General features: G+C 44.9%; 1 protein-coding gene across 1 annotated transcript in view; it reads left to right on the top strand.

Moving 5' to 3' along the window:
- Positions 1-21,372, top strand: part of gcgrb (glucagon receptor b) — a 23,662-nt gene extending 2,290 nt beyond the window's left edge. Inside the window, exons 2-14 of the mRNA XM_063010738.1 lie at positions 12,346-12,437; positions 13,198-13,288; positions 13,783-13,890; positions 14,084-14,178; positions 14,888-14,994; positions 15,123-15,279; positions 15,700-15,859; positions 17,447-17,507; positions 18,196-18,265; positions 19,029-19,117; positions 19,209-19,353; positions 20,074-20,115; positions 20,278-21,372. Coding sequence (XP_062866808.1) covers positions 12,387-12,437; positions 13,198-13,288; positions 13,783-13,890; positions 14,084-14,178; positions 14,888-14,994; positions 15,123-15,279; positions 15,700-15,859; positions 17,447-17,507; positions 18,196-18,265; positions 19,029-19,117; positions 19,209-19,353; positions 20,074-20,115; positions 20,278-20,613 — 1,512 coding nt within the window. The 5' untranslated portion in view covers positions 12,346-12,386 and the 3' untranslated portion in view covers positions 20,614-21,372. The remainder of the gene's footprint in view (positions 1-12,345; positions 12,438-13,197; positions 13,289-13,782; positions 13,891-14,083; positions 14,179-14,887; positions 14,995-15,122; positions 15,280-15,699; positions 15,860-17,446; positions 17,508-18,195; positions 18,266-19,028; positions 19,118-19,208; positions 19,354-20,073; positions 20,116-20,277) is intronic.
- The last annotated feature ends 825 nt before the right edge of the window (positions 21,373-22,197 follow it).

Raw genomic sequence — 22,197 nt, 5'->3', positions numbered from 1 at the left:
TGTATGTGTGTGTGTTTAGGTGTGTGTGAGTGTGTGTGTTTAGGTGTGTGTGTGTGTAAGAGTGTGTGTGTGTGTGTGTGTACATGCTAATGATTGATCTTTATCAGTGATTGTTTAACGTCTGACCCGCCATGTGGAATTTTGAGTCACGGTGGGTCATGTGACCTGCGACGCAGTTTGATCGCTGTGATTGGCAGCATGACGTCGCGTCTTGCGTCACGGTCAGGGTCACGGTGGGTCCGGTTCCACCCGGAAACACTGGGAGCACCGGGTACCCTGGACAGATCACGTCTGTTTAGACGCCCGGCTGATAGATAGAAAACCCCGCCCTCATGTCAACTCTGTTACAGGAATGATTGTTACAGGACACGCCCCTCAACCCCAACCCCAAACTGTTACAGGAATGATTGTTACAGGACACGCCCCTCAACCCCATATTGTTACAGGAATGATTGTTACAGGACACGCCCCTCAACCCCATATTGTTACAGGAATGATTGTTACAGGACACGCCCCTCAACCCCATATTGTTACAGGAATGATTGTTACAGGACACGCCCCTCAACCCCATATTGTTACAGGAATGATTGTTACAGGACACGCCCCTCAACCCCATATTGTTACAGGAATGATTGTTACAGGACACGCCCCTCAACCCCAAACTGTTACAGGAATGATTGTTACAGGACACGTCCCTCAACCCCATATTGTTACAGGAATGATTGTTACAGGACACGCCCCTCAACCCCATATTGTTACAGGAATGATTGTTACAGGACACGCCCCTCAACCCCAACCCCATATTGTTACAGGAATGATTGTTACAGGACACGCCCCTCAACCCCAACCCCATATTGTTACAGGAATGATTGTTACAGGACACGCCCCTCAACCCCAACCCCATATTGTTACAGGAATGATTGTTACAGGACACGCCCCTCAACCCCAACCCCATATTGTTACAGGAATGATTGTTACAGGACACGCCCCTCAACCCCAACCCCATATTGTTACAGGAATGATTGTTACTGGACACGCCCCTCAACCCCAACCCCATATTGTTACAGGAATGATTGTTACAGGACACGCCCCTCAACCCCAACCCCATATTGTTACAGGAATGATTGTTACAGGACACGCCCCTCAACCCCAACCCCATATTGTTACAGGAATGATTGTTACAGGACACGCCCCTCAACCCCAACCCCATATTGTTACAGGAATGATTGTAATGAACCCCCCCTCCATTCCCCCTCACCCCACTGTTACAGTAATGATTGTTTTGGGACCCCCCCCCCCTCTCCCCCCTCCATTCCCCCTCAGCCCACTGTTATAATAATAATAATAAAGCTCATGGATCTGGAATGAGATTAGAATCCAGCACTAATAGAAGTGAATCTCTGGTGTCCACATACTTTCGACCGCGCGTCGTTTCTCATTTATTTTATAATGAGATCTGAGAGACAAACGTCGCTTTGACAGGCGACATTAACGAGATCGAATTCATGAACGTTTGCTTTATCAGGGCACGTCCTCACACACACACTCTCTCACACACACACACACACACACACACACACACACACACACACACACACTCACACACACACACACACACGCTCAGACTAAATCCCGTCACATCTAATAAGGAGTCTCGTACATTACCGCTAAAATATTACCGCAATAAAACCAACAAGCACGCGGCCAGAACCCGAGCAAATAACCCCAGTTAACTCACTCACTCATCCATCACTGCTGCACCCAGGAGACCACTTCTAACCGAGCATTATGGGTAAACGCCGCCGTTAGTGTGTGTGTGTGTGTGTTGTTTTTATTGCTAAGCTTACAAATGAGCACAAATTCTCACAGACACACTTAAAATTCCAGTGCCTGGAATAATTCAGGTTGTTCTGGCTGAATAAAGCTTATGCTCAGGTGTCCACATACTTTTGGACATTGGTCAATTTACCCCCCTTGTTGAACAAGGTGTGTGTGTGTGTGTGTGTGTGTGTGTGTGTGTGTGTGTGTGTGTGTGTGTGTGTGACGGCAGGGTGCTTTCTGGCTTAACATTCTTAAGGCTCTTTAACGTTGCTCATGAAGAAACAGGGTGTATTGGGACATGGGGACAGAGTAAATGGGGACAGTGTAAATATGGACATTTTTATAGGGACAGTGTAAATAGGGACAGTGTATGTGTGCACAGTGCATATAGGGAGAAGGGGACAATGTAAATAAAACAGAGTAAATGGGACAGTGTATATGGAAACATGGGAACAGTATATATGGGGACAGTGTGTATATAGGGACAGTGTATATAGGGACAGTGTATATAGGGACAGTAAATGGGACAGTGTATATGGAAACATGGGAACAGTATATATGGGGACAGTGTATATTGGGACAGTGTATATAGGGACAGTAAATGGGACAGTGTATATGGAAACATGGGAACAGTATATATGGGGACAGTGTGTATATAGGGACAGTGTATATAGGGACAGTGTATATAGGGACAGTAAATGGGACAGTGTATATGGAAACATGGGAACAGTATATATGGGGACAGTGTGTATATAGGGACAGTAAATGGGACAGTGTATATGGAAACATGGGAACAGTATATATGGGGACAGTGTGTATATAGGGACAGTGTATATAGGGACAGTAAATGGGACAGTGTATATGGAAACATGGGAACAGTATATATGGGGACAGTGTGTATATAGGGACAGTGTATATAGGGACAGTAAATGGGACAGTGTATATGGAAACATGGGAACAGTATATATGGGGACAGTGTATATAGGGACAGTGTATATTGGGACAGTAAATGGGACAGTGTATATGGAAACATGGGAACAGTATATATGGGGACAGTGTGTATATAGGGACAGTGTATATAGGGACAGTGTATATTGGGACAGTAAATGGGACAGTGTAAATGGAAACATGGGAACAGTATATATGGGGACAGTGTATATAGGGACAGTAAATGGGACAGTGTATATGGAAACATGGGAACAGTGTATATGGAAACATGGGAACAGTATATATGGGGACAGTAAATGGGACAGTGTATATGGAAACATGGGAACAGTGTGTATATAGGGACAGTGTATATAGGGACAGTGTATATAGCGACAGTAAATGGGACAGTGTATATGGAAACATGGGAACAGTATATATGGGGACAGTGTGTATGTAGGGACAGTGTATATAGGGACAGTAAATGGGACAGTGTATATGGAAACATGGGAACAGCGTATATGGGGACAGTGTGTATATAGGGACAGTGTATATAGGGACAGTGTATATAGGGACAGTAAATGGGACAGTGTATATGGAAACATGGGAACAGTATATATGGGGACAGTGTGTATATAGGGACAGTGTATATAGGGACAGTAAATGGGACAGTGTATATGGAAACATGGGAACAGTATATATGGGGACAGTGTGTATATAGGGACAGTGTATATAGGGACAGTAAATGGGACAGTGTATATGGAAACATGGGAACAGTGTATATGGGGACAGTGTATATAGGGACAGTAAATGGGACAGTGTATATGGAAACATGGGAACAGTGTATATGGAAACATGGGAACAGTATATATGGGGACAGTGTATATAGGGACAGTAAATGGGACAGTGTATATGGAAACATGGGAACAGTGTGTATATAGGGACAGTGTATATAGGGACAGTGTATATAGCGACAGTAAATGGGACAGTGTATATGGAAACATGGGAACAGTATATATGGGGACAGTGTGTATATAGGGACAGTGTATATAGGGACAGTAAATGGGACAGTGTATATGGAAACATGGGAACAGCGTATATGGGGACAGTGTGTATATAGGGACAGTGTATATAGGGACAGTGTATATAGGGACAGTAAATGGGACAGTGTATATGGAAACATGGGAACAGTATATATGGGGACAGTGTGTATATAGGGACAGTGTATATAGGGACAGTAAATGGGACAGTGTATATGGAAACATGGGAACAGTATATATGGGGACAGTGTGTATATAGGGACAGTGTATATAGGGACAGTAAATGGGACAGTGTATATGGAAACATGGGAACAGTATATATGGGGACAGTGTGTATATAGGGACAGTGTATATAGGGACAGTAAATGGGACAGTGTATATGGAAACATGGGAACAGTATATATGGGGACAGTGTGTATATAGGGACAGTAAATGGGACAGTGTATATGGAAACATGGGAACAGTATATATGGGGACAGTGTGTATATAGGGACAGTGTATATAGGGACAGTAAATGGGACAGTGTATATGGAAACATGGGAACAGTGTATATGGAAACATGGGAACAGTATATATGGGGACAGTGTATATAGGGACAGTAAATGGGACAGTGTATATGGAAACATGGGAACAGTGTATATGGAAACATGGGAACAGTATATATGGGGACAGTGTATATAGGGACAGTAAATGGGACAGTGTATATGGAAACATGGGAACAGTGTATATGGAAACATGGGAACAGTGTATATGGGGACAGTGTATATAGCGACAGTAAATGGGACAGTGTATATGGAAACATGGGAACAGTATATATGGGGACAGTGTGTATATAGGGACAGTAAATGGGACAGTGTATATGGAAACATGGGGACAGTGTGTATATAGGGACAGTGTATATTGGGACAGTAAATGGGACAGTGTATATGGAAACATGGGAACAGTGTATATGGAAACATGGGAACAGTATATATGGGGACAGTGTGTATATAGGGACAGTGTATATTGGGACAGTAAATGGGACAGTGTATATGGAAACATGGGAACAGTATATATGGGGACAGTGTGTATATAGGGACAGTGTATATAGGGACAGTAAATGGGACAGTGTATATGGAAACATGGGAACAGTATATATGGGGGAAAGTGGAGACAGTGTAAATAGGGACAGTACATAAAGGACCATTTATATGGGGACAGTGTATATAGGGAAAATGTAAATAGGGACGATTTATATGGAGACAGTGTATATGGGACAGCATATATGGGGACATTTTATAGAGGAACAGTGTGTATAGGGACACTTTATATTAGGTCAATGTAAATAAGGGACTATTTATATGGAGACAGTGCATATAGGGGCAGTGTAAGTGGGGACTGTGTGTATATAGGGACATGGGGACAGTGTATATGGGGACAGAGTAAATAGGGACAGTGTATATAGGGACAGAGTAAATGGGGACAGTGTATGTGGGAACGAGGGGACAGTGTACATATGGGACAATTTATCTGGAGACTGTGTATATGGGACAGTGTAAACAGGGACATTATATATAGCGACAGAGTAAATACAACAGAATAAATAGCGACAGTGTAAATAAGGACAGTAAATATGGACAGTGTATGTGGGAACATGGGGACAGTATATAAGGGACAGTTTATACAGGGACAGTGTAAATTGGGACATTTTATATAGAGACACTATATTTACAGGTTGATTTATATAGGGACAGTGTAAATAAGGGACATGGGGACGGTGTATATACGGGACATTTTATATGGGGACAGTGTGTAAATTGGGACATGGTTTCTATAGCTTGTTATAACAACGAGTCCAAGGACAACAACTGTAGGGTTCCTTCAGTCCCCCAGAGTCTCTCACGGTGTGTGTTCATAAACAAAGGAGACGATTAGAAGCGTCGGACGTCTGAACGATCACCGAATCACGTTCGGCTCAATTAGCTGATTAGCCGCGTTCCTCGATCGTCGTTCCGTCGCTCTTCCTGCTGCGTCTTCCAGCCCTTTCATCAACCAGATTAATCGTCCTCATTAGTCTGTTGACAAGAAGACGAGCCGCTAATGAGTCCGGCGTGATACCTGTTCCTCGCCGTTCTCTCCCGCTATACGGAAGAAACAAGGCGATTAGCGCCGGCGCCGAGCTACGATGGATGGAAGCCTGGACGCCGGAGGAAGACGAAGGAAGACGGAAGCGTTCAGGCGTTCACCACTGAGCGAGTGGACGAGACGGCCAGAACAGAAAACAGAAGTCCTGCAACTCACGGCGAGTGGACAGGACGCAGATTGAGTGACCGCCGGCTTCTCTCAGAGAGGAATATTGGCTTGTGCGCCTGCCTGGTGAAAAGATGTGGTTCAGCGGAAGGTCTTCGGTGTGACTCTGTAGATGTTCTACTGGGGTGAACTTGAACATGTCCGTCCTCCCTTACCCAACCCTGCATCTCTAAGAGCCCCGACCGCAAACTCGACTGGACGGGAACCCTCCTGACTCCTCAGCTGCATGTCCAAGGGGCAGCGTCAACGGGGACATGGTTTCTGGAGCACTTCTGTATCAGCAAGTCCAAGGACAACACATGAATACTGATCCATTTCCTTTATTTAGTCGTACCAACTTCCCACTAACAAAATCGTCCCAAGACTCAAGAGACTCGCTTTTTCCCTTGCAGTGTTGACAAGTGGGCGCTCATCAGACTCCCGAAGTAACCTGACTCGCGGGACTTGGCGGTTCGGTTCGGTTGCTCCTTTTCCGTTTTGGCCGCCTCGTCCACTCGCTCAGTGGTCGTCACCTTCCTCTTTCTTCAGCGTCCAGAGGTCACTAATATTCAAGGTCTCGCAAAGGGCGACAGCATCTACCGAACCAGAGGTTATTCAACTGTGCTCCCTCTCTTCCCGTTTTCCCGACTCGCTGTCCGAATCTGATTTAAGGTCTCGGGGGAGATTAGATTTTTTACGTATGAGGGGAGGCGCAATATCGGCTTTATTATCTCCGACTAGAGGAGTTCGGCAGCCCGAGATGAAGCCTCGAAGGGGAATTAATAGATGCACGTCCTTCGCAAAGAGGAGTCCTTGAGGAACGGTAGCTCGAGCTCTCGAGTTCGAATCTCAGCTCGGCTATCGGCCGGCCGGCCGCCTACACAGACACACGATCGGGGGGCAGCCGATCACAGATAGCAGTGCCTGGGCTCTGTGAGACTCCGCCCTACGTGTTGGGGGGAGGGGGGTGCTTTGACTGCCTCCACCCCTTCAATCGTAGGGATGATGCTTAAAACAGGGTTCCACGTCGACGTTTGCTGATGGAGGGGGCGGACGATCGCAGATAGTTGTGCCTGGTTCTCTGCATATTATACCGTACACTGTGAGGTGAAAAGAAGTGATCCATGAGTGCACACATGTCAGGGGGGCCCTCTGACTGCCTCGGCCATCTTCAATCGGGGGGGTGGGGGTGGACGTAGCACCGTAGGGATGATGGCTGAAACAGGGTTCCTCGAGGCACCTTCACGAAGGGGGCGGACGATCACAGATAGTAGTGCCTGGTTCTCCGCATATTATACTGTACACTGTGAGACTCCGCCCCTGGCAAATGAAAAGAAGCGATCCACGAGTGCGCACGTGTTGACCGCCTTGACCCCCTTCAATCGGGGGTGGACGTAGCACCAAATGGACACGACTTGTTCGAGGGGAAAATGTGCAGAGTAATTTAATTTTCATTTTATTAGGGGAACGTTAGGTTTAGCATGACCTGTGCGAGCTGGCTTTGACGCATACTTAGCGTTAGCACTAATTCCCAGAGCGGCACATTTGATCCCACGCTGGCACACTGCTAATGCGCTTTTAATGAAAGTCCTCGCAGCGGCATTAGCGGCACTCGTGTTGTTTCACACACGCCCACGCGCACCCACCCGCTGACACAGCTAATTAGCACTAGCTAAAGCTCCACGCCGTGCCGTGTTCTTAACGCTGATTCGCTCGCTCGCGGCGTGCTGTGATTTATTAAAACACCCGGAGGGCTCGGAGGAATTTCACGCCATAAATCAACCGAGTGGCGCCAAGAGGTGGAACGTTAGCGCACGGCTTAGCGACGTTCTGCTTCTTTATTAATGTAAATACAAACACAGTTCCTGAAAAGTTGGGACAAGGGGTAAAACCAAAACCTGCCCCCCATCTACCGTCCTTAGCTTAATATTATTAAAAGATTTGAGTCTTTGAATCTGTGTCTTAAGCACAATACTGAATGCCTGCGAGATCGATGGTGTCTGAGGTGGGATGGTCGAAGTCCTGATATAGATTGGCGTCCTGGGTACTTCCGCCTTGCACCCAGTGTTTCCTGGTAAAACAGGACCCACTGTGACCCTGACCAGGATCTGAGGGTCTCGATCTGATCTGTGTGATAATCATGAGTGAGCGGGTGTTCCTAATAAAGTGGCCGTCGAGTGAACATTCATGTCAAGTCTGCAGAACTTGACAGTGCATGACAGTGAACAAATGAGTGAATGAAGGAATTAATAAATAATGAAGGAATGAACAAGCGAATTAATAACCTGTAAGACTCACTCATTCAGTTTCACATCCATTTACTTATTCATTCATTTCCTTATTTGTTAATTAATTCACTCATTCACTTATTCACTCATTCATTCATTTCTTCACTTATTCACTCATTCGTTCATTTATTCACTCATTAATTCTTTCACTCATTCACTTACACATCCATTCACTAATTTATTCATTAATTAATTCATTCACTCTTTCACTTATTCATTCATTCTTTCATTCACTTACACATCCATTCACTCATTCACTTATTCACTCATTCATTCATTTCTTCACTTATTCACTCATTCGTTTATTTATTCACTCATTAATTCTTTCACTCATTCACTTACACATCCATTCACTAATTTATTCATTAATTCATTCATTCACTCTTTCACTTATTCATTCATTCTTTCATTCACTTACACATCCATTCACTTATTCACTCATTCATTCGTGTATTCATTCACGTATTCACTCATTCATTCACTTATTCATTTATTCATTCATTTATTCACTCATTCACTTACACATCCATTCACTTATTCATTCATTCATTCACTCACTCATTCTCTGATTCACTCATTCATTAATTCATTCATTCATTTACTCATTCTTTTACTTATTCACTCATTCATTCTTTCACTCACACGTCCATTCACTTATTTTTTTACTAATTCATTCATTCACTCATTCACTTATTCACTCATTTATTTTTTCACTCATTCACTTACACATCCATTCATTCATTAATTCATTCATTCATTTACTCATTCTTTCACTTATTCACTCATTCATTCACTCACTCATTCACTTATTCACTCATTCATTAATTCATTCATTCATTTACTCATTCTTTCACTTATTCACTCATTCATTCACTTACTCATTCACTTATTCACTCATTCATTAATTCATTCATTCATTTACTCATTCTTTCACTTATTCACTCATTCATTCACTCTCATTCACTTATTCACTCATTCATTAATTCATTAATTCATTTACTCATTCTTTCACTTGATCACTCATTCATTCTTTCACTCATTCACTTACACATCCATTCACTTATTTGTTTACTAATTCATTTCTCATTCATGTATTCATGAATTCACTTGTTCATTCATTTAACTTTATTTTCATTATTTCATTCATTTACATATTCCCTCATTCACTCACTCATGTATTCACTCACTCACTCATTCATACCTGGCATATTTTTTTCAGCGTGATGTGACTGCGCAGTGTTAAAGTGAAGCTCACAGTGTGTTTAAACACAGAGTGTTATTTTCATCCAGTGCATTATGTGTGGCAGCTGAAATGGCTTAGGGGGTTTAAATCCCCGTGCGTGTGTGCGTGTGTGTGTGTGTGTGTGTGTGTGTGTGTGTGTGTGTGTGTGTGTGTGAGTGTGTGTTTGTGGATAACTGTGGTGGCGGGTCAGATACTAAGAGGTAATTACTGTAACACGGCGGCTAATTTCTTCACAAGTGCATTAGATCCGAGAGTGGAGAGCGCAGAGGATCGACCTCATCTCTTTTTATAGGTGTGTGTGTGTGTGTGTGTGTGTGTGTGTGTGTGTGTGTGTGTGTGTGTGTGTGTGTGTGTGTGTGTGAGAGCGCTGTCCTGTGCGCCCAACCTCCCGACAGCACAACCTGGAACCGAGTGGAATTTGAAACGTTTTAGCCAAAAAAAATTTCACGTTCGAGCTGTTTTTTGCAGAAACGTTTCAGATTCCGCTCAGTTCTCCCACTTCAGTAGCGCCGTCGCCGTGGGAGACCAGACGCCGGACGTCGTTGTGATGTCACAACTCTCCGGCGTTGCTATAGATCTGAGACCTCTAACACTAACACACGCCCCCTCCAACACGTGTGCAGTACCGACCGCTTCTTTTCACCCGCACTGGGCGGAGACTCACACACCCATTTCCACCCCTACGGCATCCGCACCCTCGGACCCTAGGCGCCCAGCCTGCCGGTAACAGACCTGAGATCTGAGACCTCTGATTTGCTAGTGTGTTTTACCACCAAGTCCTACCCATCTGTGCCAAGAGTGCCAATAATTGACAATAATAATGCTAATGGCATTATAATAATGTGCCAATTACATTAGCGTGTACAGTAGCTATATTTACGGCTGATGGAGGCGTCGCATCTATAAGCGCACGTCGAGCTCGTATACTTTAATTACCGCTCATATTTTCCTTTTTTTCCTCCCACACTGCACGTACAGATGCGAGGTTCGAGGTTGAATGAAGCCCTGCATGCCGCGCCGCCTCGGAAAGAAAGCTCGTTCTAGAACGCGGAACGAATCGATGCAGTATAAAGAAATAAAGAAATAAAGAAAATGCTTTTAATCATGGGTGATGAAAGGACTGAGGATGAACAAAAGCTCTCGGTACTTCCTAATCAAATGAAAACTCGATTCTCTTCCCTCGTTCCGGTTGGATTACCTACAATATACGGATGGAAGTATTGAATTCATGTGTTTCAGCCAGAACAGTTGCCAACAGGGGTAATAAATCATTTATTTAAAGGAATTGATACGCTTCCAGCTTTGTAGCAACTGTTTAGGGAAGGTGGCCTCCACAGAGCCAGCTCTGGGATGAACCGGAACATCAACTGAGCATCAGTGCACAGTTGTACATTCTGTCATTTGCTGTCAAACTGGCTAAACTCCTTTAAGACAATGACTCAGAGGTAAGGTTCAATCCCAGACCCTTCTGGAATTTACAGGTCTGTGGAGAGGGTAGAGTTGGGATTGCTGAGTCTGTGTAGCGGGTAGTGCTGAGATCAACAAGTCTGAGAGTTGGGATCTGTGAGTCTGTACAGAGGCTAGAGCTGGAAGTGATGGATCTGTGAAGAGGCTAGACTTGAAATCAATAAGCCGTTGAAAAGGGTAGAGTTGGGACTGATAAGAGGGTAGTTTTTGTATCATTGAGTTGTGTAGAGCGTCGTGCTGAGATCAACAAGTCTGTAAAGAGGGTAGAGTTGTGACTGATGACTCTTAAAGAGGGTAAAAATGGGATTGATGAGTCTGTGAAGAGGGTAGACTTTAAATCCATGAGCCTGTGAAGAGGGTAGAGTTGGGAACCGTTGGTCTGTGAAGAGGGTAGAGTTGAGATCGATGAGTCTGTGGAAAGAGTAGACTTGAAATCAATAAGCCTGTGAAGAGGGGTAGAAGTGGGAGCAATGAGTCTGTGAAGTGGGGTGGAGTTGAGATCGATGAGTCTGTAAAAAGGGTAGAGTTTGGAGTGATAAGTATGTGAAAAGGCTAGAGCTGGGTTCGATGTGCCTATAAAGTGGGTAGAGCTGGAATTGATGAGTTTGTAATGTAGGAAGAGTTTTGGAAGAAGTTAAAACTCTTAAAGAGGGTAGAGTTTTGCTTGATGAGTCTGTGTAGAGGTCATGCTGAGATCAACAAGTCTGTGAAGAGGGTAGAGTTGGGCTTGAGGAGTCTGTAAAGAGGGTAGAGCTGGGATCAATGAGTCTGTGAAGTAGAAAGAGTTGGAACCTAAGACTCTTAAAGAAGGTGGAGTTGGACTTGATGAGTCTATGGAGAGGATAGAGTTTTGCTTGATGAGTCTGTGTAGAGGTCATGCTGAGATCAACAAGTCTGTGGAGAGGGTATAGTTGGGCTTGATGAGTCTGTGAAAAGGGTAGAGCTGGGATCAATGAGTCTTAAAGAGGGTAGAGTTGGGATCAATAAGTATGTGAAGAAGGTCGTGCTGAGATCAACAAGTCTCTGAAGAGGGGTAGAGTTAGGATCAATGGGTCTGTGAAGAGGGTAGAGCTGTTTATGCATCCGATTCTAATTTCTTAGTCCCAACCCACATCCCCCTGCACCCAGCCAGAACCCTCTTCAGTATGTGAGACGTGGTTCCTCACCAGTGATGTGGTCGTCATCCGTAATAAATCAGGCAAACAGCATCATCTCAACAACTCTCTGGTGCAACAACGTTCTGTACAGAATGTAAAGCTGTTGAATCTGTTTCCCTCTCTGTGTGTGGGTGTAGGTGCCATGCTGAAGGTAGCAGGGTGATGAATTAGCTGAGGGATGTCCCTGTGGCTGCTCCTGTTCCTGTTTACACTCTCCTCACACTCGCAGGTAAGGCACAAACTCCAAATAGCTCGTTAGGCACCTCCGTTAGAGGTTAATCTGCCAAGGAGACCAGCCACATAAGTAATTCCCCAATCGCAACTTCCTCCAGGGCTGCAGACTCCCACCCTGACCGAGGAGAGCTGCAGATTATCAACCGCCCCTTCCGACTTGCCGGAAGCATCTTTGCTCCTGCAGGTGCCTTGACCTGCCAGCAAAGGCGCCTATTGTAGTATAACTATAGTACAGTAACCCTAGTTACTATAGTAACTGTAGTGTAACTACACTGTCATAGTCGACTGTTCGGAAACTTACTCAACCAAAGGACAGTAGAGTAAGGAGCACAAAACCTGGACCTCCGAGCAATGGAAATACAAGATTCTATGTCTAGGGTGAACCCTATGGTGCACATACTCATGGTGCTGTGTGGAACCTAGACCTACAATCTGACGAATGGCACTCCCCATATCAGCAATCGACTTAGAGACGCCCCGATCGCATTGATCTGCGGCGTCGCTAATGCTGTCGCTCTGAGAGATCTGAAGCGTAGCAGGAACATGCCTACATGCGTGCAGGAATGTACATCCTTGTACCTACTCGAGACCTACCTACTAGATCTCCAGATCTCCAGAAGTCCGTCGTTCCGGTTAATCCAGGCAGATGGTTGAACAGATAGACTGTCACGATGTTCTACGCCATCAAATACTCACGTGAGTGCGTGTGACAGGTGTGCGATGGAGTGTAACGGTGTATGGCGGCTTGTTGGCAGGTATCTCCGGCGCTGAAGGTGTTGCGAGAGCAATGGGCGCTCTACAGGAACGAGTGTCTGCAGAGTTCCAGCGACAGCCCACCCGCTACAGGTAGAGAACCCTCATCCAGTAGGCTACACTGCATATCAGAAGTGAGCAGGTAGTAAGAGGACCTGAGGACTGATCTTCTAATGTCAGGACAAGGACTGACAGGCACTAAAACGACACCTCCATCACTAGGACTGACAGACACTAATATGACACCTCCATCACTAGGACTGATAGGCACCAAGACTACACCTCCATTTTTTGGACTGACAGGCACTTAAACGACACCCCCATCACTAGGACTGACAGGCACTAAAACGACACCTCCATCACTAGGACTGACAGGCACTAATATGACACCTCCATCACTAGGACTGATAGGCACCAAGACTACACCTCCATTTTTTGGACTGACAGGCACTAAAACGACACCTCCATCACTGACAGGCACTAAAATGACACCTCCATGACTGACAGGCACCGAGACCAGTGAATTAGAATGAACACATTAGCTCTGTACAGTAGTGACGTATCAGCGGTGCTGCTGTTTCCCTCAGGTTTGGTGTGTAACAGGACGTTCGATCACTACACATGTTGGCCCGATGGCTCCCCCGGCTCCGTCGTTGACGTCTCCTGCCCGTGGTACCTGCCCTGGTACAGTAAGGGTAAGGTGCTACTACTTATAACAGAAGATTGTAGGCATAGAAAATGTTATATATTATTGATTCTTTTACATCGGTCAGCAGTGGGTGTAGATGAATAATTGATTTGAATATGCATGTGTGTGTATGTATGTGTGTGTGCGCGTGTGTGTGCGTGTGTGTGCGCGTGTGTGTGTGCGTGCATGTGTGTGTGTAGTTAAGCAGGGCCGTGTGTACCGGGTCTGTGGTGCTGATGGTCGATGGGCTGCCAATAAAAATACCAGCGAGTGTGATGAGAATGATCAAAGAATGGTAAAATACATTGGTGTCTATACTAAAGTGGTTTTATTTAGTTATTATTATTATTAGTCGTAATACTATTAATAATAATAATGTTTTTGTTATTAATAATATTATTATTTTTATTATTATTAATGTTTTTGTTTTGTTATTGTTATTCTTATTGTTATTATTATTATTATATATTCATTGTTATTATTTATACTAAGCATAATAATAATAATGATAATATGAATAATATTAATAATAATTTAATAAAATAATGATAATAAATATTACTTTTATAAAGAATTTATATTACTTTTAATTATTTCATGTTATTTTTGTTATAAAAACCATATGCTTATCATTTTTATTATTATTCTTCTTATTATTATTTATTATTATTTATTAATACTGTTTATTGACCATTATTATTTATACTAACAATAATAATAAATATAACTTTTATTAATAATTAACTTTATTAAAATTAATTATTTTTATTATAATAAACCCTTATTTTTCTTCTTATTATTATTATTACAATTTAATATTCACCTTTATTATTAATAATAACTATAATAAAATTATAATTAACAAACTATTATTATTATTATTATTAATAGAAATTATTATTATTATTATTATTATTATCATTATTATATTATTATTATCGTCATTATTATATTATTATTATAACTTAAATATCTGACTGTTCTATTTTATTCCGTGTATGAAGGAGGAGTACGGGCAGATCCTCAGTAAATTCAGGGTGATGTACACAGTGGGTTACTCCCTGTCACTGGCAGCTCTGGTCCTCGCACTGGTGATACTGGGAGCCTTCAGGTAAACACACACACACACACACACACACACACACACACACACACACACACACACACATTTCCACCCTAATATCCACTGTGCAGTACAGACTGAACCCCAGGGTTTGCTCATCGTGTGACTTTCCACAGGAAGCTGCACTGCATGAGGAACAACATCCACATGAATCTGTTCGGCTCGTTCATCCTGCGCGCCGTGTCCATCCTGGTCAAGGACGCGCTGCTGGACCAGATCAACACCGCGCACGCCGGACGCTACGGCTATCAGGAGCAGAGCTTCAACATGAGGGTAAACGCTTCCATTCACTTGTCCATGTGAATACTTGTAAGATTGTGTGTGTGTGCAAGCATGTAGTTGGTTAAAATTGGTCAAATACTTGGCGCTCTAGCGGCGCAGTGGTCTATTACGCCAGCCCACCGTTGCTATCGGTTGGCCAGCTGCCTAGACGTGATTGGTGTGGTGTAGCATTCTTTTCCAGTGGGCGTGGCATTGTCCCTGCCTCCGGTAATAATGATAATCATATTCATTATGTGGGAACACATGAGCTGTAGGAATTTTATTAAGGGAGAAATATTAGCGTTTGGGGGACCTGGGGCGTGGTAGGATTACTTCCAACCCCAAAACTTGATTTATTTGCATCGTTCCGGGCGTTGCGGCGGTTGAACGGTCGCAGATTCGATCACTAAACTGAATTTTTGATCATCCTAGATGATGGCCGGCTGTCGCGTTGCCATGGTGATGATGCAGTACAGCGTGATAGCGAACAACTACTGGCTGCTGGTGGAGGGTTTGTACCTGCACAGTCTGCTGGTCGTAACCGTCTTCTCGGAGAGGAACTACTTCTGCGTCTACCTGTGTATTGGCTGGGGTAAGTATTAACCTGACAGGCACTAAAACGACACCTCCATCACTAGGACTGACAGGCACTAAAACGACACTTCCATCACTAGGACTGACAGGCACTAAAACGACACTTCCATCACTAGGACTGACAGGCACTAAAACGACACCTCTATCCTTAGGACTGACAGGCACTAAAACGACACCTCTATCCTTAGGACTGACAGGCACTAAAACGACACTTCCATCACTAGGACTGACAGGCACTAAAACGACACTTCCATCACTAGGACTGACAGGCACTAAAACGACACCTCTATCCTTAGGACTGACAGGCACTAAAACGACACCTCTATCCTTAGGACTGACAGGCACTAAAACGACACTTCCATCACTAGGACTGACAGGCACTAAAACGACACTTCCATCACTAGGACTGACAGGCACTAAAACGACACTTCCATCACTAGGACTGACAGGCACTAAAACGACACCTCTATCCTTAGGACTGACAGGCACTAAAACGACACTTCCATCACTAGGACTGACAGGCACTAAAACGACACCTCTATCCTTAGGACTGACAGGCACTAAAACGACACCTCTATCCTTAGGACTGACAGGCACTAAAACGACACCTCTATCCTTAGGACTGACAGGCACTAAAACGACACTTCCATCACTAGGACTGACAGGCACTAAAACGACACTTCCATCACTAGGACTGACAGGCACTAAAACGACACTTCCATCACTAGGACTGACAGGCACTAAAACGACACCTCTATCCTTAGGACTGACAGGCACTAAAACGACACTTCCATCACTAGGACTGACAGGCACTAAAACGACACCTCTATCCTTAGGACTGACAGGCACTAAAACGACACCTCTATCCTTAGGACTGACAGGCACTAAAACGACACTTCCATCACTAGGACTGACAGGCACTAAAACGACACTTCCATCACTAGGACTGACAGGCACTAAAACGACACCTCTATCCTTAGGACTGACAGGCACTAAAACGACACCCCCATCACTAGGACTGACAGGCACTAAAATGACACCTCCATCTTTAGAACTGACAGGTACTTAAACAACACCTCCATCACTAGGACTGACAGGCACTAAAATGACACCTCCATGACACCTCCATCACTAGGACTGACAGGCACTAAAATGACACCTCCATCTTTAGAACTGACAGGTACTTAAACAACACCTCCATCACTAGGACTGACAGGCACTAAAATGACACCTCCATGACACCTCCATCACTAGGACTGATAGGCACTAAATGACACCTCTATCACCAGGACTGACAGGCTCTTAAATGGCACCTCCATAACTGGAACTGACAGGCACTTAAATGGCACCTCCATCTTTAGAACTGACAGGTACTAAACGACACCTCCATCACTAGGACTGACAGGTACTAAACGACACCTCCATCACTAGGACTGACAGGTACTAAACAACACCTCCATCACTAGGACTGACAGGTACTAAACAACACCTCCGTCACTACAACTGACAGGCACTTTGACACTGTGAAACTTTTGATTGGCTGAGCTGATTACCAGACTGATTGGTACCTCGTTTTATGTTGCAGGTGCACCGGTGATATTCGTGTTGCCGTGGGTAACGGTGAAGTACCTGTACGAAAACGAACTGTAAGTGCTGGGAAATTTAGAAGTATTTTAATTAAACCCAGAAATTGAGTAGTTACAGATTTAAGGAACCCAAGCAACTGAGCAAAATATAGTTGCAGGCGACGATTTCCAGGGTTTCCAATGTGGCCCAGTACGTGACTATGGGACTACTCCTGAAGGAGGATAGCGCCACCTAGGACCATATTTTTGCCACAGCCTTCGAACGTCCTGTGCTGTGTGCCTTTGAAGTTGGGTGACCGTTGGTGCGTTTTTGATTGGCACTTGTATTGAACATCCAGAGACTAGGTTGCAGTCTATGCAAATGAGCTCAATATCTGAATGGGCGGCGCTACATTGTACTTGAAGCTTTTTGTAGGGCGTGAGACGGTCATCAAGCTGCCTGTGAGGCTAATTAGCATCTATAGCATAAAAAACCACCAACAATTTAATTTAAACAATAATAAAACAGCAACATCGAATATAAATCTTCAGTAGCGTGTTTCCAGACCGGTGGTGTGTGTGTGTGTGTGTGTGTGTGTGTGTGTGTGTGTGTGTGTGTGTGTGTGTGTGTGTGTGTGTGTGTGTGTGTGTGTGAAGTGATTGATGAGTGTGTAATCTGGACTCGATCACACGTGGAATGTGTTTACACCGACGGCGTTCGGGTCCAGATTAGGATCTCAGATCAGTCTGTCCCGTCCTCTTGGTGCAGGTGCTGGGAGAAGAATGTAAACATGGGCTACTGGTGGATCATCCGCTCACCCATTCTGTTCGCCTATCTGGTGAGCACACACACACACACACGCACACACACACACAGAGATTCACTATATGTACAAAAGTATTGGGACACCCATTTAAACAGCTTCATTTACATTTCCAGCATTCAGCAGACGCTTTTATTCAAAGAGACTTACAGTACTGTAGCAGTATACTGTCTAAGCAGTTGAGTTCATCACTAGGACTGACAGGCACTAAAACGACACCTCCATCACTAGGACTGACGGGTATAGAGACCACACCTTTATCACTAGGACTGACAGGCACTAAAACAACACCATCACGAGGACTGACAGGTATAGAGACCACACCTTTATCACTAGGACTGACAGGCACTAAAACGACACCTCCATCACTAGGACTGACGGGCACTAAAATGACACCTCCATCACTAGGACTGACAGGCACTAAAACGACACCTCCATCACTAGGACTGACGGGCACTAAAATGACACCTCCATCACTAGGACTGACGGGCACTAAAATGACACCTCCATCACTAGGACTGACGGGCACTAAAACGACACCATCACTAGGACTGACGGGTATAGAGACCACACCTCAATTACAAGGACTGACAGGCACTTAAACGACACCATCACTCGGACTGGCGGGTATAGAGACCACACTTCAATCACAAGGACTGACAGGCACTAAACAACACCTAGAATGTGTAGAATGGCTGCAGATTCTATTATTTCATATAAAAGTAGGATTTTGTCGAGCTGCATGATGACGCTTTTCTTTCTTCTTTCTCTCAAACAGATCAATTTTTTTATATTTATTAGAATCATAAAGATCCTGATGTCCAAACTAAAGGCTCATCAGATGAGGTACACCGACTACAAGTTCAGGTAAACACCTCCGAGATCGGAATGTACTTGAATGTAAAACAAAAGAATAAAATAATAAACTGTATATATTTATATATTTTCTTGCTTCCAGATTAGCCAAATCCACCCTAACACTGATCCCTCTGTTGGGGATTCATGCCATCCTGTTCACCTTCGTCATCGACGAGTCCGTTGCCAGGGAGTCTCTGCTGCGCCTCATCCGCCTCTTCTACGACCTGTTCTTCAGCTCCTTCCAGGTCAGGATCCAGTTCCTTTGCCCACGTTTGCACAGATCTTAAAATATCCTAATTGGCGAAGCTCTCTGGGTAAGAAAGGGGGAATGAAAGTTGCTACTGTTGTGCTCCTGAGCAAGGCCCCTGACTCTCAATTGCTTGCACTGTATTCTGCCCTAAGTGTAAGGCCTTGGAGACAAGCATCTTACTGCGAAGAAGAGACGCCAATTCATGGGGTCAGTACGAAACTCGTAAGGTGCACCCTATGGGTCTAGTACTGTTTCACAATTATGTTGCAGCAGAAGTTGGTTTCATAAACACCAGGATGACGTCGAGGATGACGTTAATTACGATTCCCACCAATTAGGAGTTTCGCATGATGTCGTTTGGTAGGTTGGCTGCTGTAAATTGCCCCTAGGTGTGAGTAAGTTAATGGCTCGCCCGGTCCAGACTGTTCTCCCAGCGCCCGCCCGGCATTTTCCATCCCATTCTCATCCTCGACCGGGACGAAGCAATGAAATGAAACAACAGCCAACGATCTATCAAACGTTCTTGCTCGGCTGTAAATAAACGAATCAGAATTTTCCGGTCACGCACCATTTACCTCATTTTTCAGGCTGCTGTCGCGATGACGTTCATTTCTTTCACCGCCGACACAAAGCGTCCCGTCAATAAAGACGCTCGTTTGAAAAATGGAGTTTGAGAAACGTGTGTTAGCTGTTGATAAATGTCTCTTTCACGCAGGGACTGCTGGTGGCCATTCTGTACTGCTTCGTCAACAAAGAGGTAAGAGAAAAAGTTTTAACGTTTTAATGTAGCGAATAAGTTAGTAGGATAGAGCAGCTCGGATGTTTCGGCCATATGCCAGTGGCATAAGGAAACTACCGCACTGAACGTGGGCAGCATCAGAACTGAGATAAGAACTCGACTTGTTTTCTCGTCCGTCAGGTGCAGAACGAGATGTTGAAGCGGTGGAAGCGGTGGAAGCTGGGGAAAGACATCGAGGAGGAATATCGCAACACGCATAGCCAGACAGCCCACGCTAAGACTGCCAGCGCTAACGCCGCCCTGCCGCCGGAACGCTCGGACACCCCCGAGCCCGCGGAGTTGGCTCCGTCCTCCCAGGAGAGCCGCCGGCTCGTAGTCGGCTGCCGGAACGGTACGGCCGTGGCGAGGGTACAGGAAGGTACGAGCAACTGCAGCTCACTCACCGAGGACCTTTGTTTGGAGGAACGAGGGCACAATACGGGTTGTCCTGTAGCGCCGGATGAGTGTGACGTCTAAAAAAAAAACGATACCCCTTGATGAAGGTAGTGCCCACTGTGAAGACTTTACCATTAAAGAAACAAACCACCAAAACATGAGCTGCGCAGCACCATCCACTTGAGTATCTGGTATCTAATATCCGTCGTGTTTGCACGTATGTCAGCCATGCTTCCTGCTGTCTGGTGGATGTCTTAAGTGTGGTATGCTCTGTGTTACGACCTGCCCTACCCACCGTACATGTCTGTCTCCTCAATGCCAGAAGGGTGTAAGGGTTGTAAGGGTAAGGGTAAGGGTTGCCTCAGCGGGTCATTCTGGCATCGGCATACCTGACTTGGCACAGTTTACTGGGGTAAAACACTAGACTTCCTCCATCTTTAGAAGACCAAAAGTCAAGTGCCTGTAAGGCTACAGTCATCTGTTGCCAGAAGCCCAAAAGGTCCTAGCTGGCGATGCTCTCCGGGTGAGAAGGGTGGTACTCTCCTGCCAATGAAGGCAACAAGAGCCAATTATCGGAATGGGAGTTCTTACTTAGCGTGGTCATAACAGGCTGCAACAGCAGTCAAAGCCCAGTATCATAGGTCCTAAAAGTATGTGGACACCCTTTCTAACGATTAAGTTCAGGTCTCTCAGCCAGAGTTCTAGTTGCCTACATGGATCCCTGACCTCAACCCAACCAACCTGACTTGGCACAGTTTACTGGGGTATGCGATTTTTTTCCAGGCTCATCTAACAGTCCTGAAACGCTAGAGTTCCTCCATCTTTAGAAGACCAAAAGTTGAGTGCCAGTCGAGTGCCAGCCATCTGTGGCCAGAAGCCCAAAAAGTCTTCATTGGCGATGCTCTCTGGGTGAGAAGGGTGGTATTCCTTACTCGCCAATCATAGAAATTTGTTCTTACCTAGTTGGGTCATAACAGGCTGCAACAGCAGTCAAAACCCAGTATCATACGCCACAAAAGTATGTGGACACCCTTCCTAACGATTAAGTTCGGGTCTCAGCCAGAGTTCTAGTTGCCTACATGGAGCCTTGACCTCAACTCAACCAACCACCTTTAGGATGAATTGGGATGTTAATTGTAAGCCAGAGGCCTTCCTGAGCTCCGTCATTGGCATGACTAGGTGTCCACATACTTTTGCCTATGTAGTTTGTGTTTGTGATAACTCCTGCAATGTGTGAACACTTGTGATCGACCCACTGTTTTGCGTTAAACAGCCAAACTAATCTGCAGCATCTTGAAAGAGCCTAGCAGAATGATCTGCCATCTGCTCGATGGATTTATTCAGTGTCAATTGATGCGCTCGGAGACGAGCTCTCGCTTCGAGCTGGCGCCTGGCAAAGCTGAGAATCTCACAGTAACATCAGAGCCGAGAAGTAACCGGGAGACTTCGTAGACACTTTGTCATCATCACATTGGACCTCATGCATGGAGGAGATGTCGGTTTCTACGACTCTGGTCCCCATAAGGCGGCTCCGAGAACACGTAAATATAAGCATATTTATACACCGGGATTTCAGTTTCTATGACTCCGGTCTCCACAAGGCAGGTCCGAGAACACGTAGATATTTCCTTGACTCTGGTCCTCACTAGGACTGTGTTAACGGGT

Source organism: Trichomycterus rosablanca, chromosome 15, assembly GCF_030014385.1.
Source record: "Trichomycterus rosablanca isolate fTriRos1 chromosome 15, fTriRos1.hap1, whole genome shotgun sequence".
In the NCBI taxonomy this organism is placed as follows: Eukaryota; Metazoa; Chordata; class Actinopteri; order Siluriformes; family Trichomycteridae; genus Trichomycterus; species Trichomycterus rosablanca.
Note: the sequence above shows the minus strand (reverse complement) of the source record. Positions and strands in the feature narration are given on the sequence as shown.